This window comes from Pangasianodon hypophthalmus, chromosome 7 (assembly GCF_027358585.1).
Source record: "Pangasianodon hypophthalmus isolate fPanHyp1 chromosome 7, fPanHyp1.pri, whole genome shotgun sequence".
Classification (NCBI taxonomy): Eukaryota; Metazoa; Chordata; class Actinopteri; order Siluriformes; family Pangasiidae; genus Pangasianodon; species Pangasianodon hypophthalmus.
Window position 1 is genome coordinate 22,335,970 of NC_069716.1, and position 22,752 is coordinate 22,358,721.

General features: G+C 39.5%; 1 protein-coding gene and 1 long non-coding RNA gene across 2 annotated transcripts; both read left to right on the plus strand.

Annotated features, from left to right (window-relative positions):
• Nucleotides 1–67: 67 nt before the first annotated feature.
• LOC113529396 (uncharacterized) lies at nt 68–3,604 on the plus strand. Its single transcript, XR_003403048.3, has 3 exons — nt 68–149; nt 276–334; nt 1,031–3,604. It is a non-coding gene; the product is annotated as an uncharacterized LOC113529396 (long non-coding RNA).
• Nucleotides 3,605–4,784: 1,180 nt separating this feature from the next.
• ehd1a (EH-domain containing 1a) lies at nt 4,785–18,357 on the plus strand. Its single transcript, XM_026917923.3, has 5 exons — nt 4,785–5,557; nt 10,974–11,071; nt 15,179–15,591; nt 15,817–15,981; nt 16,256–18,357. Exons 1-5 carry the CDS (start codon nt 5,160–5,162, stop codon nt 16,784–16,786), a joined length of 1,605 nt encoding a protein of 534 aa, XP_026773724.3. The 5' UTR covers nt 4,785–5,159; the 3' UTR covers nt 16,787–18,357.
• Nucleotides 18,358–22,752: the final 4,395 nt, after the last annotated feature.

Sequence of the window (22,752 nt, forward strand, 5' to 3'; positions counted from 1 at the left end):
TGCAAACCGGATGCAGTATAGGGAGCGGGGCTTGTTACTTATTGAAGGCATGAATGTGTAATAATCTACTAACCACTGCAGTACTCAGCAAACAAGCAATAAGGAACTCAGGACAGCACACTGCAGGCTGTCTATCCAAGGTGTTACAGGTAATGTTCTCTCCCAATTTCGACTTTTACCTCTCTGTCTAGATTTTAGCCACTAAAAGCAATTCTGATCTGCACACATCTAGACTTTTGTGTTGTTATATATTTGAACTCTGCTTAAATCACCAGATACTGAGAATACTTCCTGTATCCTACATTACAGTCACATGAGGAGAAAGCTGCAAAAGGTAGGTGGATCATTTCGTTTGAAAGGTGGTTATAGAAAATAGAAACAATTTACACTTATAATGAAGGTCTAATGTGGCATATTATTTTTGGCATACTATTATATATGGTAGTATGCTCTTTTGATATAGCCCCCACTTTTATAGAAAAGTCTTTGTACAGTAGTTGTTGAATGAGATATCGCTCTGTGTGTTGGACAAGCTTATTGCAAAGCTCCAGTGAAAATATGTCTCTCACGCAATTTACAATAAAAACTTTTTGTAAATTGTGTGAATCTGGATTTTGTGTTAATTAAAAAAAAGGTTTCTTAAACATATTTTAAAGCCTGTTGTTACAGGGGTCAAAGTGTGTAAATTCAAATTGTTTTATTGTTGCTTTCAAGGAAATAGGACAGGAGTGGGTAAAGTTCATTGTCCAAGTGCTTGACATACTGAGAGAACAGAACAGATAGGATAGGATTATAACACAGAGAAGAGCATGTGACACTGCAGAGTAGCTAAAATTTAAAATAAAAAAAAAATAAAAAAAGGAAACGTAGACATGCATAACCATTTGCTAGATTTATAACCTCGAAGTAAGTAGCAAGGTAAAAATACCTACAATATTTGGATTCTTAATAATGTCTGTGGTAATTGTGTATCTATAATATAAACACCAAGCTATTTTGATTGTTTTCTTCATTGTGTTGAACTTTTTAGCATGTGTACCAGACGACCTCCATCTGAGAGCTACACTTGCAAATGCAGATGCCATTTTCAGGTCCAGGTGTGGTGCTCGCTGGATGTAACAGTCTCTCCATATGGAAAACTTCTAAGTGCCAGTGGAGGAGCTGTTACCTGCAGAGAGTCACCAAGAGCTTCCCCAAGAAGCCACGGACAGTCAGCAGTCTTCAAACTACTAATGAACTAATAAACTATTAATAAACTCAATAACAGTAAAATGCAGTGTTTAGCAAGTTTTTTTTATTGTAAGATTAGATTTCTGGTACACTTTTCTCAGATGACTCTTTTATATATATATCAGGACATGCAGTTATTGCTCTTATATCAGGATGTATTGCTGCCTTGCACCCAATGTTCTCAGGACAGGCTCCAGACCTACTGCAACCCTGATCAGGTTAAAGTGGTTATTGAACATGAAGATGAATGCATGAATGAATGAATGAACAAATGCATGAATGAATGAATGAATGAATGAACAAATGCATGAATGACCTGGTGCCATTTTCTGTGATGCCATTTTCATAATTGCTGCAGTTTTTTTCATATATTTTGATATATTTGATACAGCCACACGTATAAAGAAAAGTTCCTCAAGGGTTGTTTGGCTCATTAATGAATCTCGGCTTCCTAATTGACTTCTACTTGGAACTTTTTCAGAAAGGGAAACGCTTTATTGGAGAATTCTACATAGAAGGGTATAGAAGAGACAAACTGAAGAACCCTTTAGTGTCCTAGATGAAACTTTTTTTCCACCAGTCGTCTACACCTGCATTTACAAATCCTTCTCCTTTATTGAACTCAAACCTCAGAGTAGATTAATTCCAGTCCACTATATCAGGACATGCAGTTATTGCTATTACCTCTGTCAAAAACATGCCAGCAGGTAGATTAAGTACTCTAAGGGTGTTTTCACATATTTTTAAATGAACCATACTCAGTCTTGTTAAAGTGCACCAGAAAAGGAATTGACTGCAAATGGCCTCAGTGCTTTTGGAGTTCACAATACAAGTGGACTCAGAAGGGGACTCCGTTGTCTTTCTGTTAATTTTAGCATTGACGAGATCTCTGACCACTTGTTTTTCACACCACAACTCCTTTACCATAGATTAATACTGAATATATGTAACACTGAATAGTGTCATTGAAAATGGTTGCTTTACATGATGCTATCATTTGCTGAAATGCTATGATTTGGATGAAAAACAGAGCAGGCAAATCAAATTTGAAGTGAAATACCAGAAGCATTTTTGATGCTGAACCATCAAAATCAACACATGCTTCATGCCATAGCGCCACTGACTGTTTAGCTCACGCGAGTGGTTGGGGTGGACAAAAAACATGAATACACTGCATATATTACAAACATACTGTATACTAATAGTATTATACAGTAACTAATGTTCCTGTCACTGACACAATACTATTATTACTGCTGCTCTATAGCTCTATAGCATAATTGCTAGTGAAACAGTGGCTCTACTAGCACATCTGTCACGTTGCTCCCTAACATGTTGACCTTATTGTGGGACCACACCCTACGGAAAGCCATTCGAGTTGTTTTTCTGTCAGATGACAGAAAACTGGAGCTGTGTATGTACAGCAACTCTCAAGTTCTTTATCTATAAAGCAAAATATGAAGTCGACTGAGACCACTTTGTCTTCACAATGTACAAATCAACTGGACCACAAAAAAGTGGCTTGTGGGTCACATTAGAGGGGTCTGAGTTTATTTGTTGTGTTTACTTTTGTACAAAACATGTTACGTCATCAATCTGAGATGACTTGGAATGCTAAAATGGACCAAGTGTGAAAATACCCTAGGTGTGAGAATGTGTGCGTGCATGGTGCACATCCAGGTGATCCATCCAGGATGTATTGCTGCCTTGCACCCAATGTTCTCAGGACAGGCTCCAGACCTACTGCAACCCTGATCAGGTTAAAGTGGTTATTGAACATGAAGATGAATGAATGAATGAATGAATGAACAAATGCATGAATGACCTGGTGCCATTTTCTGTGATGCCATTTTCATATATTTTGATATATTTGATACAGCCACACGTATAAAGAAAAGTTCCTCAAGGGTTGTTTGGCTCATTAATGAATCTCGGCTTCCTAATAGACTTCTACTTGGAACTTTTTCAAAAAGGGAAACACTTTATTGGAGAGTTCTACATAGAAGGGTATAGAAGAGACAAACTGAAGAACCCTTTAGTGTCCTAGATGAAACTTTTTTCCACCAGTCGTCTACACCTGCATTTACAAATCCTTCTCCTTTATTGAACTCAAACCTCAGAGTAGATTAATTCCAGTCCACTTTCATTCCATCCCTACTTTAACTGGGATCAGATTACCTTTATTTGGCCGAACATACCTGTGCAATATGAGCAAATGAGATGTTTGGAAGGAAAATTCCTTGGTAGGGGTTAGTCTGGGAGCAGGAGTGGGACACACTCGCCTCAGTTGTACTTCGTCTGATTGATTTAAGACTGATTTAAGAGGGGATTCATGCACTGCTGCTAATCTGTGTTGGTTTCATGTTCCTTGTAAGAAACGCCTAGGTGTACGCAGGTATACACAGTGGACATTGTGTGTCCCAAAACAACAGGTGAATCATTTATTTGTAAAATCACAATATGTGTATAGTGCCTTGCCTGTGATGGATGGTTAAAAGTATGTTAAATAACAGGGTAAGGTATTTTTAATTAAAGTAAAGTGTGACAGTGACAAATTATTTTTAGATTAATTAAAAAAACCTCTTGCATATTTTATTTCCTTAAATATGACTAATCCTTATACCTCATAAATTATGAAACTATGTTAAAGTTTGTTGCATTTGAATTCCCTTTTTTTCCCCCATGTGCTGCACGTGACAATCAACTCGTACATGATTTTTAAGCAAATATAGTTATTCAAATCAAGAGCTATTGCTGCATTTTGGCTCATCCTTGGTCACTGGCAATGAATATTTAAAGGACACTACTTGATTTATTTTTACATCTCATTTTTTTGCTGACTTCACCCAATCTGCTGTACACTTTACACTTGCTAGAACTTACACATTATTCTGTATTGCGTTAAAATGGATTCATTTTCACTTAGATGAATATCTAACGAGTAGCACTTTTCATTAAATCTGCGCCTTTTAACAAACACAAACACGAAGCACGCACATAAACCGTACACATCTGATTTGCACGTCATTTGCCTCGTGGTCGCGAGAGTGCAGCTGTGACAAGCAGCTGTGGTGCGCGTGAGCTGCGGTGTACAAGCTCGCATCCTTACACATGGACTGGAAATCAATCATGCTGCAATCTGCACTAAATCTCACACAAACAGTAAACTGAAACACTACATCACCCTGCTTTACATTTCAACATGCTATTAGTTACTATAATACAACCACACAGACTTTTACAATAATAAAAAAGAAAACTGTCAGCCTGTTATTTGGTATGCTGCCAATGCAATGTACAAAATGGGGCTATGTGAAAAAATAGCATACTACCATATATAATAGTATGCCAAAAATAGTATGCCACATTAGACTGTCATTGTAAGTGTAAATTGTGTTAAGTTGTACTGAAAACCGCTTTCTGTCGGTTTGTATTCCTAATCTGCATACTACAAAACCAAATATTACATAAAAAAGTAAATCTGTAGTTAACTGTGATACTTATTTAGTACGGAAGTGTGCGTGTTGAAACGAGGACTTTTATTTTGAAAGGAAGATTTAGTTCCGCTTTTCTTGTTCAGGCGGAGTACAGTTGGCGCAGTCGATTCGGAAAAGTACTTAAATGGTTTCTGGCTTTCTGCAGCAGCACGTCTTTCGTTTTCATAGAGGAAATAAAAGTGACATTTGGCAGTGAGTGTTCCCAGATTGGACACAGCTTCACACTCTAGGATTTGTAAAAGAGAAGTCCACTGTAGCGGGTGAGCTCAGTGATTGAGTAGCAGTGGAAGCTCGGGGAGGAGGTGACTGTAACACGGGCGGAACCGCCTCAACTTTCCAACAGCAAGTCTCCTGTCTGCCTGCGTGGAGAGCGCGTTTTTACACTTCTCCTGCCCCAGAGATTGGTGAAGTAGCCTGTTTCTGTAGCCCACCATGTTTAGTTGGTCCAAAAGGAACGGGAAGAAAGAGCCGGAGCTTTTTCAAAATGTCTCCGAGGGGCTGAAGCGCCTGTACCGCCACAAGCTCTTCCCCCTGGAGGACACCTACCGCTTCCACGACTTCCACTCCCCGGCGCTGGAGGATGCCGACTTCGATAATAAGCCCATGGTGCTTCTGGTCGGTCAGTATTCCACCGGAAAAACGACCTTCATCCGGCACCTGATGGAGCAGGATTTCCCCGGGATGCGGATCGGACCGGAGCCCACCACAGACTCGTTCATAGCGGTGATGCACGGAGAGCAGGAGGGGGTCATCCCGGGCAACGCGCTGGTGGTGGACCCGAAAAAACCCTTCCGGAAACTCAACGCCTTCGGAAACGCTTTCCTCAACAGGTAGCGATCAGCAGTGATGTGTGCTCTTTATACACATACTAATCCACCACATTCAGGGGTGCAAGTGGGAAATTCGGCCTCCCTGACAGCTTAATGCACTCAAACCAAGTTTCCACTGACCCCAGTGTCTGAGCACTTGAAATCTGCAACTCTGACTACACTGTGATCCTGTGATCTGGTTTTAACACTGTGATCCTGTGATCAGGTTTTAACACTGTGATCTCGTTTTAACACTGTGATCCTGTGATCTCGTTTTAACACTGTGATCCCGTGGCCTGGTTTTAATAATGTGATCCTGTGGTCTGGTTTTAATACTGTGATCCTGTGATCTGGTTTTAATACTGTGATCCTGTGATCTGGTTTTAACACTGTGATCCTGTGATCAGGTTTTAACACTGTGATCTCGTTTTAACACTGTGATCCCGTGGCCTGGTTTTAATAATGTGATCCTGTGGTCTGGTTTTAATAATGTGATCCTGTGGTCTGGTTTTAATACTGTGATCCTGTGGTCTGGTTTTAATACTGTGATCCTGTGGTCTGGTTTTAATACTGTGATCCTGTGGTCTGGTTTTAATACTGTGATCCTGTGGTCTGGTTTTAATACTGTGATCCTGTGGTCTGGTTTTTATACTGTGATCCTGTGGTCTGGTTTAATACTGTGATCCTGTGATCTGGTTTTAGGACTGTGATCCTGTGATCTAGTTTTAACACTGTGATCCTGGGGTCTGGTTTTAGCACTGTGATCGTTTGATACTGGGGTCTGGTTTAATAGTGATCCTGTGGTCTGGATTAATAGTGTGATCCTGTGGTCCAGTTTAATAATGTGATCGTGTGATCTGGTTTGACACTGTGATCCTGTGGTCTGGTTTAATACTGTGATCCAGTGATCTGCTTTAACACTGTAATTCTGTGATCTGGTTTTACGCTCTTATCCTATGCTCACGTGCTCTGGTTTAACAATGTGATCTAGTGTAACACTGATCATGTGATTCTGTGATCTGGTTTAACATTGCTGTCCTCTGGTCTGGTTTAACACCATAATGTGGTTTAACATCTAGTCAGTTAGTTATGGCAATAGTTAAGGTAATATGGTATCCAAGGTGGTCCTCTGTAAGCAGCCATCCATAAACATTCATTTGGAAAATAGCCCAGTGTTTAAATGTTGGGTTGGAGGCTACACTCTGAGAAAAAGGGTACTAAACTGTACCTTTCCTTGTCATTGGGGTGGTTTTGCACCCTGTAGTAAGCACACACCTTTATTACTTTTAGTATGTATCTTTTACCTTTAATTAGTTTTTAGAGTAAAGCTTTATAGTCTACTAATGCACCTTAAATAAGTTTTAATGGTAGACTATATATACATTTTCTCATGAAAGAGGGTGTCGCCCCAGCGACAAGGAAAGGTATAGTTTTAATTTTTTCTGTGAGTGTGTAGACTCAGACTTGGGTGAGTTCATTGCTGTTAATCTACGGCAATCTGTGGGCCAGATGAAGTGGTTTTGGGCCAGATGAAGTGGTTTTGGGCCAGGTTCTTACTCATTTGCTATCAGGGTGTGTTTGTGAATCATGTCATTACAATTGCATAAGTTGGAAAATTACTGAATTTGATTGCATTGCTGTTTGGTTAGATGTATCAAGAACTCACTAAAAGAATAATCTTTTAGAAAAAAATGTCAAGGTCTGTTTAAAAGCCTTGATGCGATTATGTCACCACGCATTGAGATATGTATTAAAGCGCATCAGTGAGTGAGTCGTAAATGCGATATGGTTAGAGATTGTCAGGATGATTGTGACCCAAATGTTTTCAGACTGTTTTCAGACTTGTGGGTACGGTGATTCAACCAACACTCACAGAAACACTCACGTGGAAACAGCTGATATTATCCAAGGTGCTTAGAACACACAGTAGAGTATGACTGAAATCTCGGTGATTTGTTGCACCAATCATTTGCACATGATGGCTTTTTTAATATTAGCATGACTAAAGCCAATCTTGTAATAATGATTAACCAATGATCTATTGAGAAGCCATACGTGTCACTTTGATTCACGTTGCTGATAAAGCGATTGCCGTTAGCGCACCTGGCCACCACCCACCTACAACAGCGGCTTGTACTGACTCTGAACTACAGAAAGTGAAACAGTAAGTCATTTGGTCCTACTCTCTTAACAGGGATTTTCCAACCTACTCAAAAAATACATCCAGGCTTGCTTTTGCCAATAAATGAGTGTGGCTAGATTTGACCATACTCCATCTAACATGTAGTACACATGTCCAGTTTCTTAGACTGAGTTGATAGTGAGTCATTCAGACTAGTCACACAAAGAAGGTCACTGGAAAATAACCATTATTTGGTGACAAACACACACACACACGCACACACACACACACACTGCGTCATGCTTGGCAGGTAGGGACTATCCGTGCTGTCAGATGAAACTTGTCTGATCTAAGAATTTATGTAATCGAATAGAGCATGAATTTTGAGTACAGCATGTCCTATCTAATCGAGAGGATGTAACATGGGCTGATATTAGAGTTTTTTCACTGGTGAGGCAGAATTAACTTCACTTAGTACCTTTTGCAGAAACATCTTGTTTTCTACATCTTCATATTTGACTTTTTGGTATTTCAAAATAAACCAAATCCTTACGCTTAGGGGCAGCCCAGGATTACTCTACCCAAATGAGTTTCATTACTCTTCGGCTTATTCATTCAGTCACTCAGTTGCTTGTCAAAACCAAAGCGAGTGTGAATGTGATAAAACCTAATGTTTTTTTGGGAACTGACTCTGCAAGATATTGTGCAGCTGCTGGTAAGAAATTTACACTAGATATGCTGAAGCAGGATTTTTTCCAAGCAAAACAAGCCTTGAGGCAGGAGTTAGTTCTCATTCTGGTCGCTGAACTCTCTCTTCCCCTGACCTTTAATGGGAGCACTCCGGAGAGAAAAGTCACCATCAGCCCTGTAGAGTTTAAGGTCGGTCAGAATGAAGAGTGAAACAGGAATTAGTTTACCTAGCCTGCACTTTTGTGTAATCACTTGTTTGTTTCCTGTAGTTGCTGTATGGCCCTCACGTGTCAGTGCTTCTCTATTATTCTGTGTCTGATCCCTGTTATTCACTGCTTTCTGTGCTGGAAGCATGACTGAACCTGATCTAGCAGGCTGTCTTACTAGAATAACAATACTACATTCAAATTCAATCCTAGCAGACACACACATACACACACACATTCAGAATGACTGCATGAAACAAGCCCTGGTCATTGGGTTTAGGCTGGTCCGTAGAATTGCAAGCACATTTCTGAAAATGGTAAGAAATTGTTCTATGGGGCTTGTTGCTGTGATCTCAGAGGACACACTTACTTTATTGCTTTCTCTGTTGTTACTCTTTTTTAAACTTTTTTTTTTTAACCCCATTGTATCTCAGATTTGTCATTTCTCTACAAGCATACAAAATCTTCACTAGTAGGTTAAGCCCGATCCTAGATGGCTTCCCATTCACTTGCTTTGTGCCCTACGAAGGGAAGAATGTAATAGAGCTGTACACCCTACCTAGTGCCCTCATGCATAGTGTTGTATGCCCCTATGCATAACGCTGTGTTTTTACTGTAAACTCAATATGGCCATTTTCCAAATCCCACCCACCTAGCTAGTTCTCCCCTATACAGCAACAGAGGAAGGTGTGGCCTGCTTTTTACTTGTGCACATTTGCGTTGTGACGCAGAAAGGGGGATTATGGGTAAGCATGGCACGCAGTAACATGCTAGCTCGGTTCCTGCCAGAGAGCCAACTGTGCATTGTGTGTAACTGCGGTGCTGTGCGTCGACCGGCCTTCAGGTGAATGTTGATTGGTTGATGGAGAGGTGTATCCGGTTGTGTAATGGAGAGGTGTATCCGGTTGGAAACAATGTGATGAGACGTCGTTACATTTATTCCATGGTTTTAATAAAATTCAAAATAATATTGTTCAATTCGGAGTAGCATTGTTCCATATACAGTATATCTCAAGAGTAACTAGTAAAATGTTCAACAATAAAATAATCATTTTTTTCCTAATTGCATCCATTACTTTTGTCTTTTATGGATGTACTCGTGATCCCCAACTACTTTTTGAATGTGTAGTCTGTTAAAGATAACAGCTTGAGGAATAAAGAATAACACTTCAGAAATGCTTTATTAGAATTCACGTTTTGTAATTGAGCTTTCTTTTTTCCCAGCACTTTTCAAAGACAAAGCTGTGCCTGTGTTTTCTTCTATTTACACCTTTGTTTATGCTTTTTTTTTTTTTTTTTTTTTTTTTCTCCCCTTTGTAAGTTGTGGTTTGGTTCCCCAAATGTATGTGCACGTATGAAGACCTCACCCTATGCTAGCGTCTGTGCATGACGCCCTGACAAGCTTGCAGAAATGCACTTGCAGAAGTATAAAATAAGCCCTGAAGGCTAGCACACACTTCCTCTGACACACATCAAACCATCTACAGCATTCTTTTTGAAGTACTGCTCGTGCTACGTCACAGGGCAGTGTAATACACTCTGAGGAAAGCACCAACTGCTCCGTTCCACATACATGAGCTCACAGACGCCCAGTGTCGCTCTGATTAACTGGGAAGAGATTAATGCCGTCCCTCCCACTCGAACTTCGAACTCACTTTCTCTCAGCAGCAGGGCTGAGGCTTTTCTGTTGCGCCATTTGGGAGGACTTTCAGCTGTTTCAGAAGAATGTTCTGGCTGAATCTCTCATCTTATGACTAAGCTTGGCTTTTGGCATTGCATTTGAATTCTTAACGAGTGGTGAGACAGAACAGAGTTGCAGAACAAAAGAAGATGTATATAGAGACAAACCGAACCAGAGGGCAAAGTTAATGTGATAATGAGGTGGAAGAATGAGCTCCTCTACACATTAAGACCACAGTCTATCAGGAAGAAGTTGTGTCTATTTGGTTTTTAACTTAAATGGGCTTTTAAATGCTTTATTTCTAGAATACAATGTGAACATTTTATTGCAGGAATGTCCCCTCTTAGTCGTGCCAGTAATCTGATCTTTGACATGAGCAAATAAACTATGCACAAGCTTCTAGTTTGTGTGACGGCATGAATTTTCATTTTCTCTAAGGACACACTCACAGGAAATTATTGTTTACATTGGATAGACAGTAACTGCCACTGTCAGTCCAACCACACACACATACACACACACACACACACACACACACAGAAAACATGGTATAATTAATATGCTTTTATGAAAGAAGATTCCTAGACCTTTACAGCAGCATTGTGAGTCATGTGATCCAGGTGTAATTGAGGCCTGACAACCGAATGTGTGCAAACCCCCCAAACCCGTTTTACAAATTTTCATACTTTTTTTTTTTTTTCCCTCCTTCTCTCTCTTTGTTGCTGTCTCTTTCTGCAGGTTTATGTGTGCTCAGCTGAAGAATCCTGTCCTAGAGAGTATCAGTATCATCGATACCCCAGGCATCCTGTCGGGGGAGAAACAGAGGATAAGCCGAGGTCAGCAACTCCCCTGGGGATGTTTCTCTCTCTGTATTTCCTTTATCTTTCTCTTCTTCGAAATGCTTTCTCTTGCACAATCTCCGCATTTGGTGTCACATTTACTATGATTTACTAAGCCTAGTTTCTCTGCTTCTGTGATGCACTTTACTATATTGGCATATTTTCCAAATTTTAGAGTGCATACCACACATTTAGCCTCCATTCTTCTTCAGCACCACATGTGAAATAAATGTCATGCAGCACAGCAGTGCGTTGTGCTCTATGACTCTCAAATCCATGCCGCACTATATGCAATGAAATGCGACATTTTTCACCAACTGAAGAAGAGGAAGTGGTAAACTAAGCAAAGCAGAAGCAAAAGTCCCTGAACTCCATCAATCCACCGCACACTCCCCATGACCAGGACATGCGTGTAGGGCACTATAAGTGGAATATAACAGGATATTAACTCACTGAAGTGTAACCACAGTTTTTCCACTCGTTCTCTTATTTTAGTACCATAGTGAAAGTCAGAGTTGTTCATGAGAAGTTGTCTGATTAGATGGCAGAAAAATCTTCATGCTTCATGTTCATTATTTTCAGTTCCCACATATGCTGCCTCAATCCACACACAAACACAGATATGCAACTGACATTTCATGCATGCTGTGTTGTTAGTGAGATGTGTGCATTTGCATAGGGGCATGTAAGCGCCAGTCAGTGGGCTCAGGATTCGTTTTGTTTTAAGTATAAACAGCTTTGTCTATGCAAAATGGGTTTCCCTGCTGTTTAGCCCTTTTAATCTTTTTTCTTTTTTTCCTTTTTTTTTTTTTTTTTTTTTTGCTGTACCATGGCAGTCAAATTGCATGGTGTATATTAGATATTTAGGTCTTCAGTGTGATTTCTGTGAATTTTTAGCTGTATAGATAACAGCAAATCGTACGTATGTTTTAATGCACAACTGCTTTAATTTCACTTTTATTTGTATAGTGTTATGAACAATGCAGCTTTACAGAAATCTGGATCTAGATTTCGGTCCCTAATGTGCAAGCCAGAGGTGACAGTGACAAGCAAAAATTCCCTGAGGCGACATGAGGAAGAAACCAGACTCGAAATGGAAGCCATCCTCTTCAGGGTGACACCGGATAGTGGGATTATAAATCTATACAGTATACAGGTGTAGAAGAGTAGAGACAAACAGTACTAAGTCTGCTGAAAGGAAGTTCATTATGAGCATATTTTGAATAAGAGTACTGGGATGAGCACAGGAAAGTCGTTATGATTACTGCAACAGTTGAGTACAAATCTACTGTATACAGGTCAGATTATCCACTGAAGCCAGGGTGTGGCTTTGGTATAAACTGGCTTTTGAGAATTGGAAATCTTTAGGGTTTCATTGTGGGACCTTCCACAGCAGCAGAAGAGGAGTCACAAATGGCGCTGCCCACTCTCTGCCATTCCAGTGCTTTAATTGATTAATGTTTAGCTAAGTTTGATGACCTCCTTTTAGAATATAATGACTCTCAGCATACCCTGTGTCCCCTCAAATAGCACTTTTAGCTTCTTTTTTTTCCTCCAGAGAAACTACTTCTTTCACAGCTAGAGTTATGTGGCATGATGGAGATGGATAGTCCAGTGTTCATATTTGTTGGAAGGCCATGCCATACAATAAGTATTCCTTATTGTAGACTATAAGACTTTAATTTGGTGAAAGTAACATAGTGCCTTTTTAGGTGCACCAGCCCTTTAAAAAATGCATAATCACAAACACAATACAGCATTACTCACTCAGACGCATGTGCAGGTGAGCTGTGAGCACCAGTGAAACTTTTATCATTTTCAAATCAGGAATTTCTGTTCCTGTTGCTGCTCAGTGAAGAGCCTCAATACACATTTGAGTTTGATGTTTCACCAGGCATGGTTTCCTGTCAACTACCCCAACCCCATCTGCTATGATGGGTCCTATCCAGTGAATCATAGTCATTTTGGATTCTCACGGGCCTGTGTGAGCTCACTGTAACCCTAAGGAGGAAATGGCACATCCAGCAGCAGCAGTTTGGGAGCAGACTCTAGCTGACACTGCACATAGTCAGCGCAAGCATGGCTGTCTTAAAGGGCCTGTACTCAAAAGGCCTTTGTGTTCAAGCCTTGCCTGGAGTTAATGTTGTAACCTCATGCCACTGCTTAGTTTTCCCTGTGATGGCTTTGGTCTATTTATTCATTACAACAGTCTGAATCTCTTGATTTTGACTCTTTTTTGCAGCATGATTTGACTCACTGCTACAAGCTAATTGTTGACATCATTAGAGTATCATCTACAGCCCACATTGTGCTGCTGTTTTACTGCTGACGCGTCTGTCTGTGACAGATTTTAGAATGGCTGTGGGGCGGGGTTTAGGGCTTCAGGATGAGTGTGGGTAATTCTGCACTGGTGCGAAGTGCACAAGTCCTACGTATCAGTAACTGAAACTCAGAAACTAAAATGTATTATTGCAGAGAGAAAGAAGGGAGAGAGCCCTAGTCTCTGTTAGTCATGGTGGTTTATTAAGCATAAGAAATTGTTTAGGTGAAAGTGAATGACCTGCACAGTCACGTAAAATTTTTTCACAAACTTGAGAATGAATTTATCTGAATCACATGTATAAGTTAGCATGTGTATTTGTCCAAAAAAAAAAAAATCACTTAAATGTGAATAAACTAAATCTTTCTCACAGTTTACCCACAGTTAATAATAATGAATTCACTAAAGCAATAAGCTGTTAGATAAAATTCTCCAAAAATGTGTTATCAAGTATAAAATATGAAAATAAAATGATATTCTCCATGGTTCTCAAAGTGTGGTCTGGGCGGCATGCAATTTTCTAATTATGTTACAGTGGTAGAAATCACAATCCTATATTAATTTATATTATTATGCCTTAAATCACGCCAACTGGAAGCTAATGCCAATTTTATTAAAATGGGTTCCATGTGAAGTTGAGGAAAAAACCTCTCTGGTTCCAATAAATAAACAAAATTATTGTACACATAATTTTCTTTTAATTAGCCATATTATTTGTAAAATAAAATATGTACTGAGGGCGTCGGTTGAATTTATTATACGGTTAAAGGGGTCCCTGGATGTAAAAAATGTTGAGAACTCCTGCTGTAGTGCATTAGCAGGGAAACTTGCACTCATCTGCTTTTCTTCATTGGAGGACTGGAATCAACTTTGTGTCATAGAATTGAAAAGCTGTTTGGCAGAAAGTTATGTTTCCATTTGAACCCCTGACATGCCCTCATGTTTACTTTACTTTACTCTCTCTCTCTCTCTCTCTCTCTCTTTAACACATACACACACACAGATATCTGTGGTAAGCAGAGTCTCTGACTACGTGGCTGTGTTTTTGGCATTTAACACCAACTGCATTCTTCTCAGATCACATGACAGCCCTTCTAATCAAAACCATAATACATTCCCTTCACTTTATTCCCATATGGCTCACTGCCTTCATGCCTGCTGTCTTCCCGGCACTGGGAAACACATGCTACATTGTTTTACGTTGCTTTGTGGGTTTGCTTTATTGTATTTTTTTTTAAATCCTCCTAAGCTCTAGTGGGTTACTCACTACAAAACTGTTTGTCATCATTGCAGCCAAATGCGTCACCTCTACAGCCCACCCTGTTCCACAGTGTCTCCACTGGTTGCTGTGACTTAGCTGTCCAATCCTGGGATATAATTCTCCATAAGTCCCAGAAGGCCACAGCACAGTGATGTTTAGCTTTCTACCTCATTTAGCACATTTGATACAACACATCAGCTAATTACCAAGGCCTTTAGAGATTAAATATCTGGTCTGAAATGTCTGTAGGGCTGTGGTCCTTTAGGATTGAGTGTAATATACAGGGACTAAGTACACTAAAAGGCAGTGTAGAGCTCAAAGCATTAGGAATAGAGTAGGGTTGGGCAATATGGCAAACATATGTAATACTTTGACATCTTCACAATACACTGTATACATCATGAGGGCCAACAAAGTCACAATATTACTATATCTCAATATTTTCTAGTCCTAGAAGAGAGTATGACTGCATGAAAAGTTCACAAGCATCTCTGATTAACCTTTTCTCTTTGACCTCTTGTAGGCTATGACTTTGCGGCTGTACTCGAGTGGTTCGCCGAGAGGGTGGATCGCATCATCCTGCTCTTCGATGCCCACAAGCTGGACATCTCGGACGAGTTCTCCGAGGTGATAAAAGCCTTAAAGAACCATGAAGACAAGATGCGTGTGGTATTGAACAAAGCAGACCAGATCAGCACACAGCAGCTGATGAGGGTGTACGGTGCCCTTATGTGGTCACTAGGGAAGATCATTAACACCCCGGAGGTGGTGCGGGTCTACATCGGCTCATTCTGGGCGCAGCCTCTCCATGTTCCAGATAACAGGAAGCTGTTTGAGGCTGAGGAGCAGGACCTTTTCCGAGACATCCAGAGTCTTCCACGGAACGCTGCCTTGAGAAAGCTGAATGATCTGATTAAGAGGGCACGTCTTGCCAAGGTAAGGAAGTTGAGGAATTTTGCCTCTGGTTCATATTACTTTATTGCTGTTTTATTTAACGCTAATCTGTTCCTGCATGATCCACAAAACCGCAATTGCTTAAGCTTACACCCCATTTTTCACAAGAGGTCGTGAAACATCATAACATCATTGTGTTCCACAAATGGTGAAGCAGGAACTGGGTTGTTAAATCTCATTATATGTGTCAATGCTGCTTTTTCCCAGGTTCACGCTTACATCATCACGTCTCTAAAGAAGGAAATGCCCAGCATGTTTGGCAAAGACAACAAGAAGAAAGAACTGATTGCCAACCTGGGTGCCATCTATGAGAAGATTGAGAGAGAACACAACATTTCTCCAGGGGACTTCCCAAACCTCAAGAAGATGCAGGTAATGAGATTTGCATATCCAGAAAAAGAGACTAGTTCAGTATGGGGAATTCCTTAAAAGCAAATTCATCTGTGAAATGTGATAAATAAATTACTAGCATTAGGTTTAATTATTTAAAAATGAATTGCTTTTGCTGAGCTTAACTGAAAATAATTTGGTGACTATGGCTGCTTTCAGATGTGTTCAGAAATTCAAATATAGCAAATTTTTCATATAAAGAATAAACTGTGAGGTGAGTATTTAGTAACACAATGCTGCTTACTTCCCTCTACAGGACGCCCTGGCTGCCCAAGACTTTGCCAAATTCCCCGCCTTGAAGCCCAAACTGCTGGAGGCTGTGGAGGACATGCTGGCCAATGACATTGCCAAGCTCATGGCACTCGTGCGCCAGGAGGAGGCAGCCATGCCTTCTCAGGCAGTGAAGGGCGGAGCCTTCGAGGGCACCATGAATGGGCCATTCGGCCACGGTTACGGTGAGGGTGCCGGTGAGGGCATCGATGAGCTGGAGTGGGTGGTAGCTCGTGACAAGCCATCCTATGATGAAATCTTCTACACTCTCTCACCCATTAATGGCAAGGTGTCGGGCGCTGCTGCCAAGAAGGAGATGCTGAAATCCAAGTTGCCTAATACAGTGCTTGGCAAGATCTGGAGCCTGGCTGATGTGGACAAAGATGGCTTCCTGGATGATGAGGAGTTTGCGCTGGCCAACCATCTGATCAAGGTGAAGCTGGAAGGCTACGAGCTGCCCGCCAAACTGCCCTCTCACCTGGTGCCCCCATCCAAACGTGGGCAAGAGCAGCAGTGACACTCTGGAGCATCCCATTAGCTCTGTAGCTGTGGCTCATTTCAGGCTTTGACGTCCCCAGTCATTCCAGGATTTCTTCCAAATAGCACCTCAGCAGCTTTCATCACTTCACCTCATACCATTTTATTAAAATAAAAAAAACAGTTAGCGCTTTTGAGAGACTCTTCCAGTTGCTGTACATATGGCTTTTTCCCCAAAAATTCTTGTAGTCTAGAGAAGTAGGTAGCAATATTCTACTTTCATTTGTTCTTTTTGGTTCAATATGTTTTATGACCATTAATGTCCTCAGAGCTGTGATCTTTTTGTCGTATCTTACTGATGAAAATTGAATCTGGCCTGGTTATCCCATTAACTAATCAATGACACTCCACTGTGTTATTATATGGATTCTGAAGCCGGAATATGCACGGTTGAATATCTGGAATGGCTTTGGATCCAAAGACTGAACCTGATCTCAGAACAAAATAAAGCTGTAAAAGACTTGCGGTTTGGATGTGTATGAAAACACAAGACACCACTTTCAGCAGAGGGTTGTTAGAAAAGATTGGAAAATGCACTTTGCTGGTACTAAGGCAATTGATGACAGTTTTGGAGGAGCATGGGCCAGGAGAAATTGTTAAGGGTGACTAATGGAGAAAAAAATTAATGTGAAATATATATACATACAAATTATAAAATATATCCCTATTCTTTGTTTGCAGACTTAACTTATTCTTCTTTAAAATCTGTATTTTTATATGTTGAAATTTGACACTATAAAGGTTTCTCTTGATTTATGTTCCTGCCTTTAAAGACAGTCATGCAGTTTCAGTCTTTTTTTTTTATAGGTGGTGGGATTTCATGTAGTTTATCTCCTCTTACAGCAACTCTGATATTACTCTGATTAAAAAAGAATAAATGTTAATGAAAAACCTAATGTTAACCAACTTCCTGTCATTTTATTGTGTTTATAGATTGTAGTTAACCTGTCTTCCAACAGTGATTCCACAATGCCACCAATATCCACATACCAAAATTGGAGCAGTGTGCCAGCAACCTTAAATACATTAACATTGTAAGGTTAGCTGCCAAGGGATTTAACTCCCAGTACTACCAGTGGAGCTTCCCATTCCCCAAACACTGATCCATTATTAGCACCATGTCCACGGCTTCAGACATACCAAGTAAGTATGTGCCTGCAGAGCACCAAATACGGCATCTTGTGCCGTGACTGTCTGCACTTCTACTTTTATTTTTGTCAAGCCTGACAGTTGTTAGCTTTGCATTTTTATCAGTATTCCAGAATCTCTCCGCTATCTTTCTCTGTCATGTTGAGGCGTGTTTCAATGCTACTCTGCTATGGTGAAAGATTTTGCCTCCAGTGGGGAGTGCTTGCTGTGTAGTAGCAGTGGTGTCATAGTGAGACAGTAAATTTTCACAGCCTCATGGAACTTTTTTTTTTTTTTTATGGCACTGTATGACCTTGAAAGTACACTTCTGAAATGCAATACACTATCCCTCTGCTTGGAGTACTTTTTTTACATGCTATCCTTTTGTCAATTGAAAGGTTCTGATAAAGATATTTGGCTTAATATGATATTTGTCTCTATTTTTTTATGGTTCAAAGGACAGCTGGATCCTAGATGGCAACCCAGATTTTCCATATTGGCCAGGTGGTGGCACTAGCTATGTTGCAAATACAAAGAGCAATCACACACACTCACTAATGACAGGAGTTCCTTCTCTTTTCAGTGAGTCAGGTCATTTGGCCCAGGTCACTAATAAGAGGCAGTTCTTTCAGCCTACGAAAGACTCAGTGACATTTTCTTTCATATCAGCATTGTCTTAATCCGGACATAGTTCATATTCATTCAAACAAACAGCTCAGCTGTTAAAATGGATTTCCAAAGCATTTTGATTAAAAGAAACCGCAAGAGTAACATCAGTGCCTATGAAGAAGAAAAAATGGCTCATAGGCTTACACATGCTCATATACTGTTCATGAACTATGCTTCACACAGTGCTCAAATGTTCATTAGACAAAGTTAGCCTGTCCAACTACATCAAGTCATTAATGGTGGTCATGTTGCACATGTTAAACATCCCAAAGCATCATTAAAAACACCTCTGTATAATATCAAATACACCTTTCTTGAATCCTTTTCTGACGCTGGCTCCGAGTTCTGCATAGCTAGCAAGTTAATCTGCAGCTAACTCTAGCTAACGCCATGTTCTTTATATTTATAATTATGTTCATTTTAATGTAGTAAAGTAACTAGGACTTCTCAAAGAAGATAACATAAGATAACTATACCAATCAGCCATAACATTAAAACCACCTGCCTAATATTGTGTAGGTCCCCCATGTGCTGCCAAAACAGCTCTGACCCATCAAGGCATGGACTACACAAGACCTCTGAAGGTGTGCTGTGGTATCTGGCACCAAGACGTTAGCCGCAGATCCTTTAAGTCCTGGAAGCTGTGAGGTGAGGCCTCCATGGATCAGACTTGTTTGTCCGGCACATCCCACAGATGCACGATCAGATTGAGATGTGGGGAATTTGGAGGAGTGGTTTTATGTGTAGGTGTTATGGCTGATTGGTGTATAATAATCACGTAGTAAATTAGTTAAACTTATAACATTAGCTGTCTCCTGCCATTATCTAGGCTACTTAATGGGCTAAAATGAGCTAAAAACAAACAACCTGACAAATAGTAACGGAAATGTGTAATTTCTGTCTTTGGTGTAGTTCATGTTCTACAGTGTAATCTTGATAAAGATTATAGCCTACATTACATTTTAGCTTCCTAACAGCTTTCTGTGCTATTAATTATTAACACTAGCCAGTACATTTAAAATGTACTTCTACCTCCAATCTGTATTATCATGATTAGTATTCAAATCAGGAAATCTTGCTCTAGAGACGACTGCATGGCTGTTGTAAGAGGTGAGCAGGCATGTTTATAACTGATGTATAGATTGCTACTTTTATTGCTGACTGGAGAGTCCGTTTAAACCATCTTGTAGCAGCCTTAAGGCAGCTTTTGGTCACAAGGGTCTGGGGTAGGTAACAAATGTTCTTCACAAAGTTAAAACAGACTTAAACCTTTCACAAGTAGCCTACGAGTGTGAGATGAACAAATATAGCTTACACACACTCTCAAATAGTCACAACACATTCCACACATAAGTGCAAAGCAATATGCAAAAATATACAAGCAGACTATACCTGTCACAACCTGTTCCACAAAACAGATGATAAAATAAGGTGAAAAAATAAAATCCCTAAAACATTTTTATTAAACAGCATAATTTCCAAAAAATGCAGGGGCATTCACATCTGTTTTTGGAATATACTGTAAATATGAATAAAAGCATTCTAACTAATTAATGTAAATGCTGTAAATGGAAATAATAACAATTAATGATAAATGTGGAGGATTGTATAAGTTTTATTTCCGATATATATATTATTACCGAAAAAGTCTGACTCACTACTGTATTCTTCTTCTGACTTTTCTTCCTACCTCATAACCCTCTCTGGAATACATTATGATACCATTGGGTAAAAATGTTTATATGGTTTTACCACTTAAAATTGAATACTTAAATATAATCAAGATTTATTTTCAAAATATTTTTAATTTGAGGGATTTTAGAGTGGTGCCTAAAGGCAGCATTGTACCATAATAGGAAATGTTGAAACAATGGATGATTTGATAGACAATAGACAATTCGATAGAGAAATATATATTTTATAAAACATCTGCATAGCCATCAACTTAATTATGTAGAATAAGATGCAATGCGTAAAAAGTGAAATGAATTGCAAATGCATTGTGTGATCATCCTATTTTTATAATTCCTGCCACTCTACCCCCTTATTCACCATCATTATCTTTCTCATTTTCACTCTCACTTTCTCCCTGTAGATTTTATACCATCACTGTACCTCCATCTTCACCCTCGTCATCAACCTCACTCTCGCTTTCTCCATGTAGGGTTGCTCATCATCTTCTTCATCACTAAAAGCCATCTCATTCTCACAGTTATCCACTGGAAGTGATCTCTTTGCTTTATACCCTTTTGAAGTTCAGTAGAACAAAGAGGGATTCCTCTTACACATACTAGAATAATGTAGTATAATTCTAACATAATATATAAAGAAAAGAATATATATAATTTTTTTTAAATGGTTCATTCGTGGCTATAATGCAAAACCATTCAGTCTAACATCATTCTAACTTTTTTGCTTACAAATGCAATACATATTTAGCTACCTAATAGTTATGTTATGGCCTCCTGTGATTCCATTATGTTACATTGTTGCCTCAAGGCAACAAGCACATTTTGTAATTTTCTAACAGACATTAATATGTTTCTGATATAGTGCTATTCAAAATACATCTTGACTTCCCAGTAAACATGGTTCAAACTTTTATCTTGATGTAAAATGACTGGAACGTTGGTTAAAGCATCATTATTTTTACTAGAGAAAATATGGTGCTGCAGCACATGTGCACACCCTCTGAAAGAAGATTCAAATTGGCTGCCAGTGGATCATATGAACAATTTTTGCATTTCTGTTGGTTAGTATTGGGTCCTCACCTTCTGATGAAGAAAGGCTGTTGTTTTTAGTTGCAGCAAGACAAAATTGTTCATCTTGCTTGAAAGCAACACAGTACCATAGATGGATAATCATGATCTCTTATTACCTTTTGACATAGACAACACAATAAAGGGGGGAATGATGGTGCCCTAGGGATCCCCAGTTCAATCCTGTGCTCAGGTTCCTGTCTCTGTGTCAGTAGGTGGATTAGCTATGCTAAATTACCTCTAGGTGTGAATGGGGGTGTGAATGTGTGTGTGTGTGTGTGTGTGTGCATTCGGGGTGAGTTTCTGCCTTACAGATAGGCTCCTTATCCACCACAAGCCTGAGCAGCATAAAGTGCTTACCGAAATTGAGTGAGTAAGTGAGAACACAGTAAACATGTTCGGTCCAGTTGGGCCTCTGCTGAGCTGCATTTTGAACTTTCTCTCCTGGTCGTTATTAGATTCCAGCATTCTGATTCTAGATCATTCTGTGCAGGGTGACAGAATTCCCAGTGAGGTGCTAAGTGGAAAACTGCAAACCTTCAAGGACCTCTGAACTCTAAAACTCCTTTTGAATTGCTGATTCTGATTATACAGATTGGCATTTGGATCATATTTCTTAACACTCTGCTAAAGTCATATATTTAAAATACAAATTTTCTCAGTCTTCCTTTTAAAAAAAGATGAGCATTATGAATGAGCTCATTTTGCGATATCAAGAAATAGGATTAATGGCTTAAACTGTTATGATCACATTCAATTGTTAAACTATGACAGTGACTAAATGAAAACTTGTAGGCACAGAACCTGAGCGACAAGCTAACTAGCCAATGTGTGTGAAGTTAGTTTAAAAAAAAACAAAAAACAAAAGCATGATTGCTATTGCTATTGTTGTTATTATTGCTATTTGATAAGTAGGCTACTGTAAAATAAATTACTTCATGTGCAAAGCATGATGAAAAGATTTGTAATTTTTGTTGTTTTTGTTTTTTGCTGCATCATTCTTCTTCATAGATTCTAAGCAGCTAAAACTTATATGTTCAGGATTACCTTAATGAACATCACATTGGAGTACAAAGGCTCCTCAGCTTGGCTAGCTCGCACACTGATCCCATCTCTTATATAAGACACTGGGATTATATAAGGAGTGGCTGTAGACGGGTGATAGATGTGTTACAGAGGTGTGACTCTAAAGAGTGTGTTAGCTGGTAGAGTCTTTTCATATTGTGTAATTTATGATATAAAACTCAGCAGAAATAGTCTTGCAACGGTTTGAGTTTTGGTATAATTACAACTATCATTAGAACAATGTTGTTTTTATTACTTTGGTTTAAGACGTTAAGATTTTAAGACTACACTAAAAATACACAATAAAACAAACTCAGTCATGGCA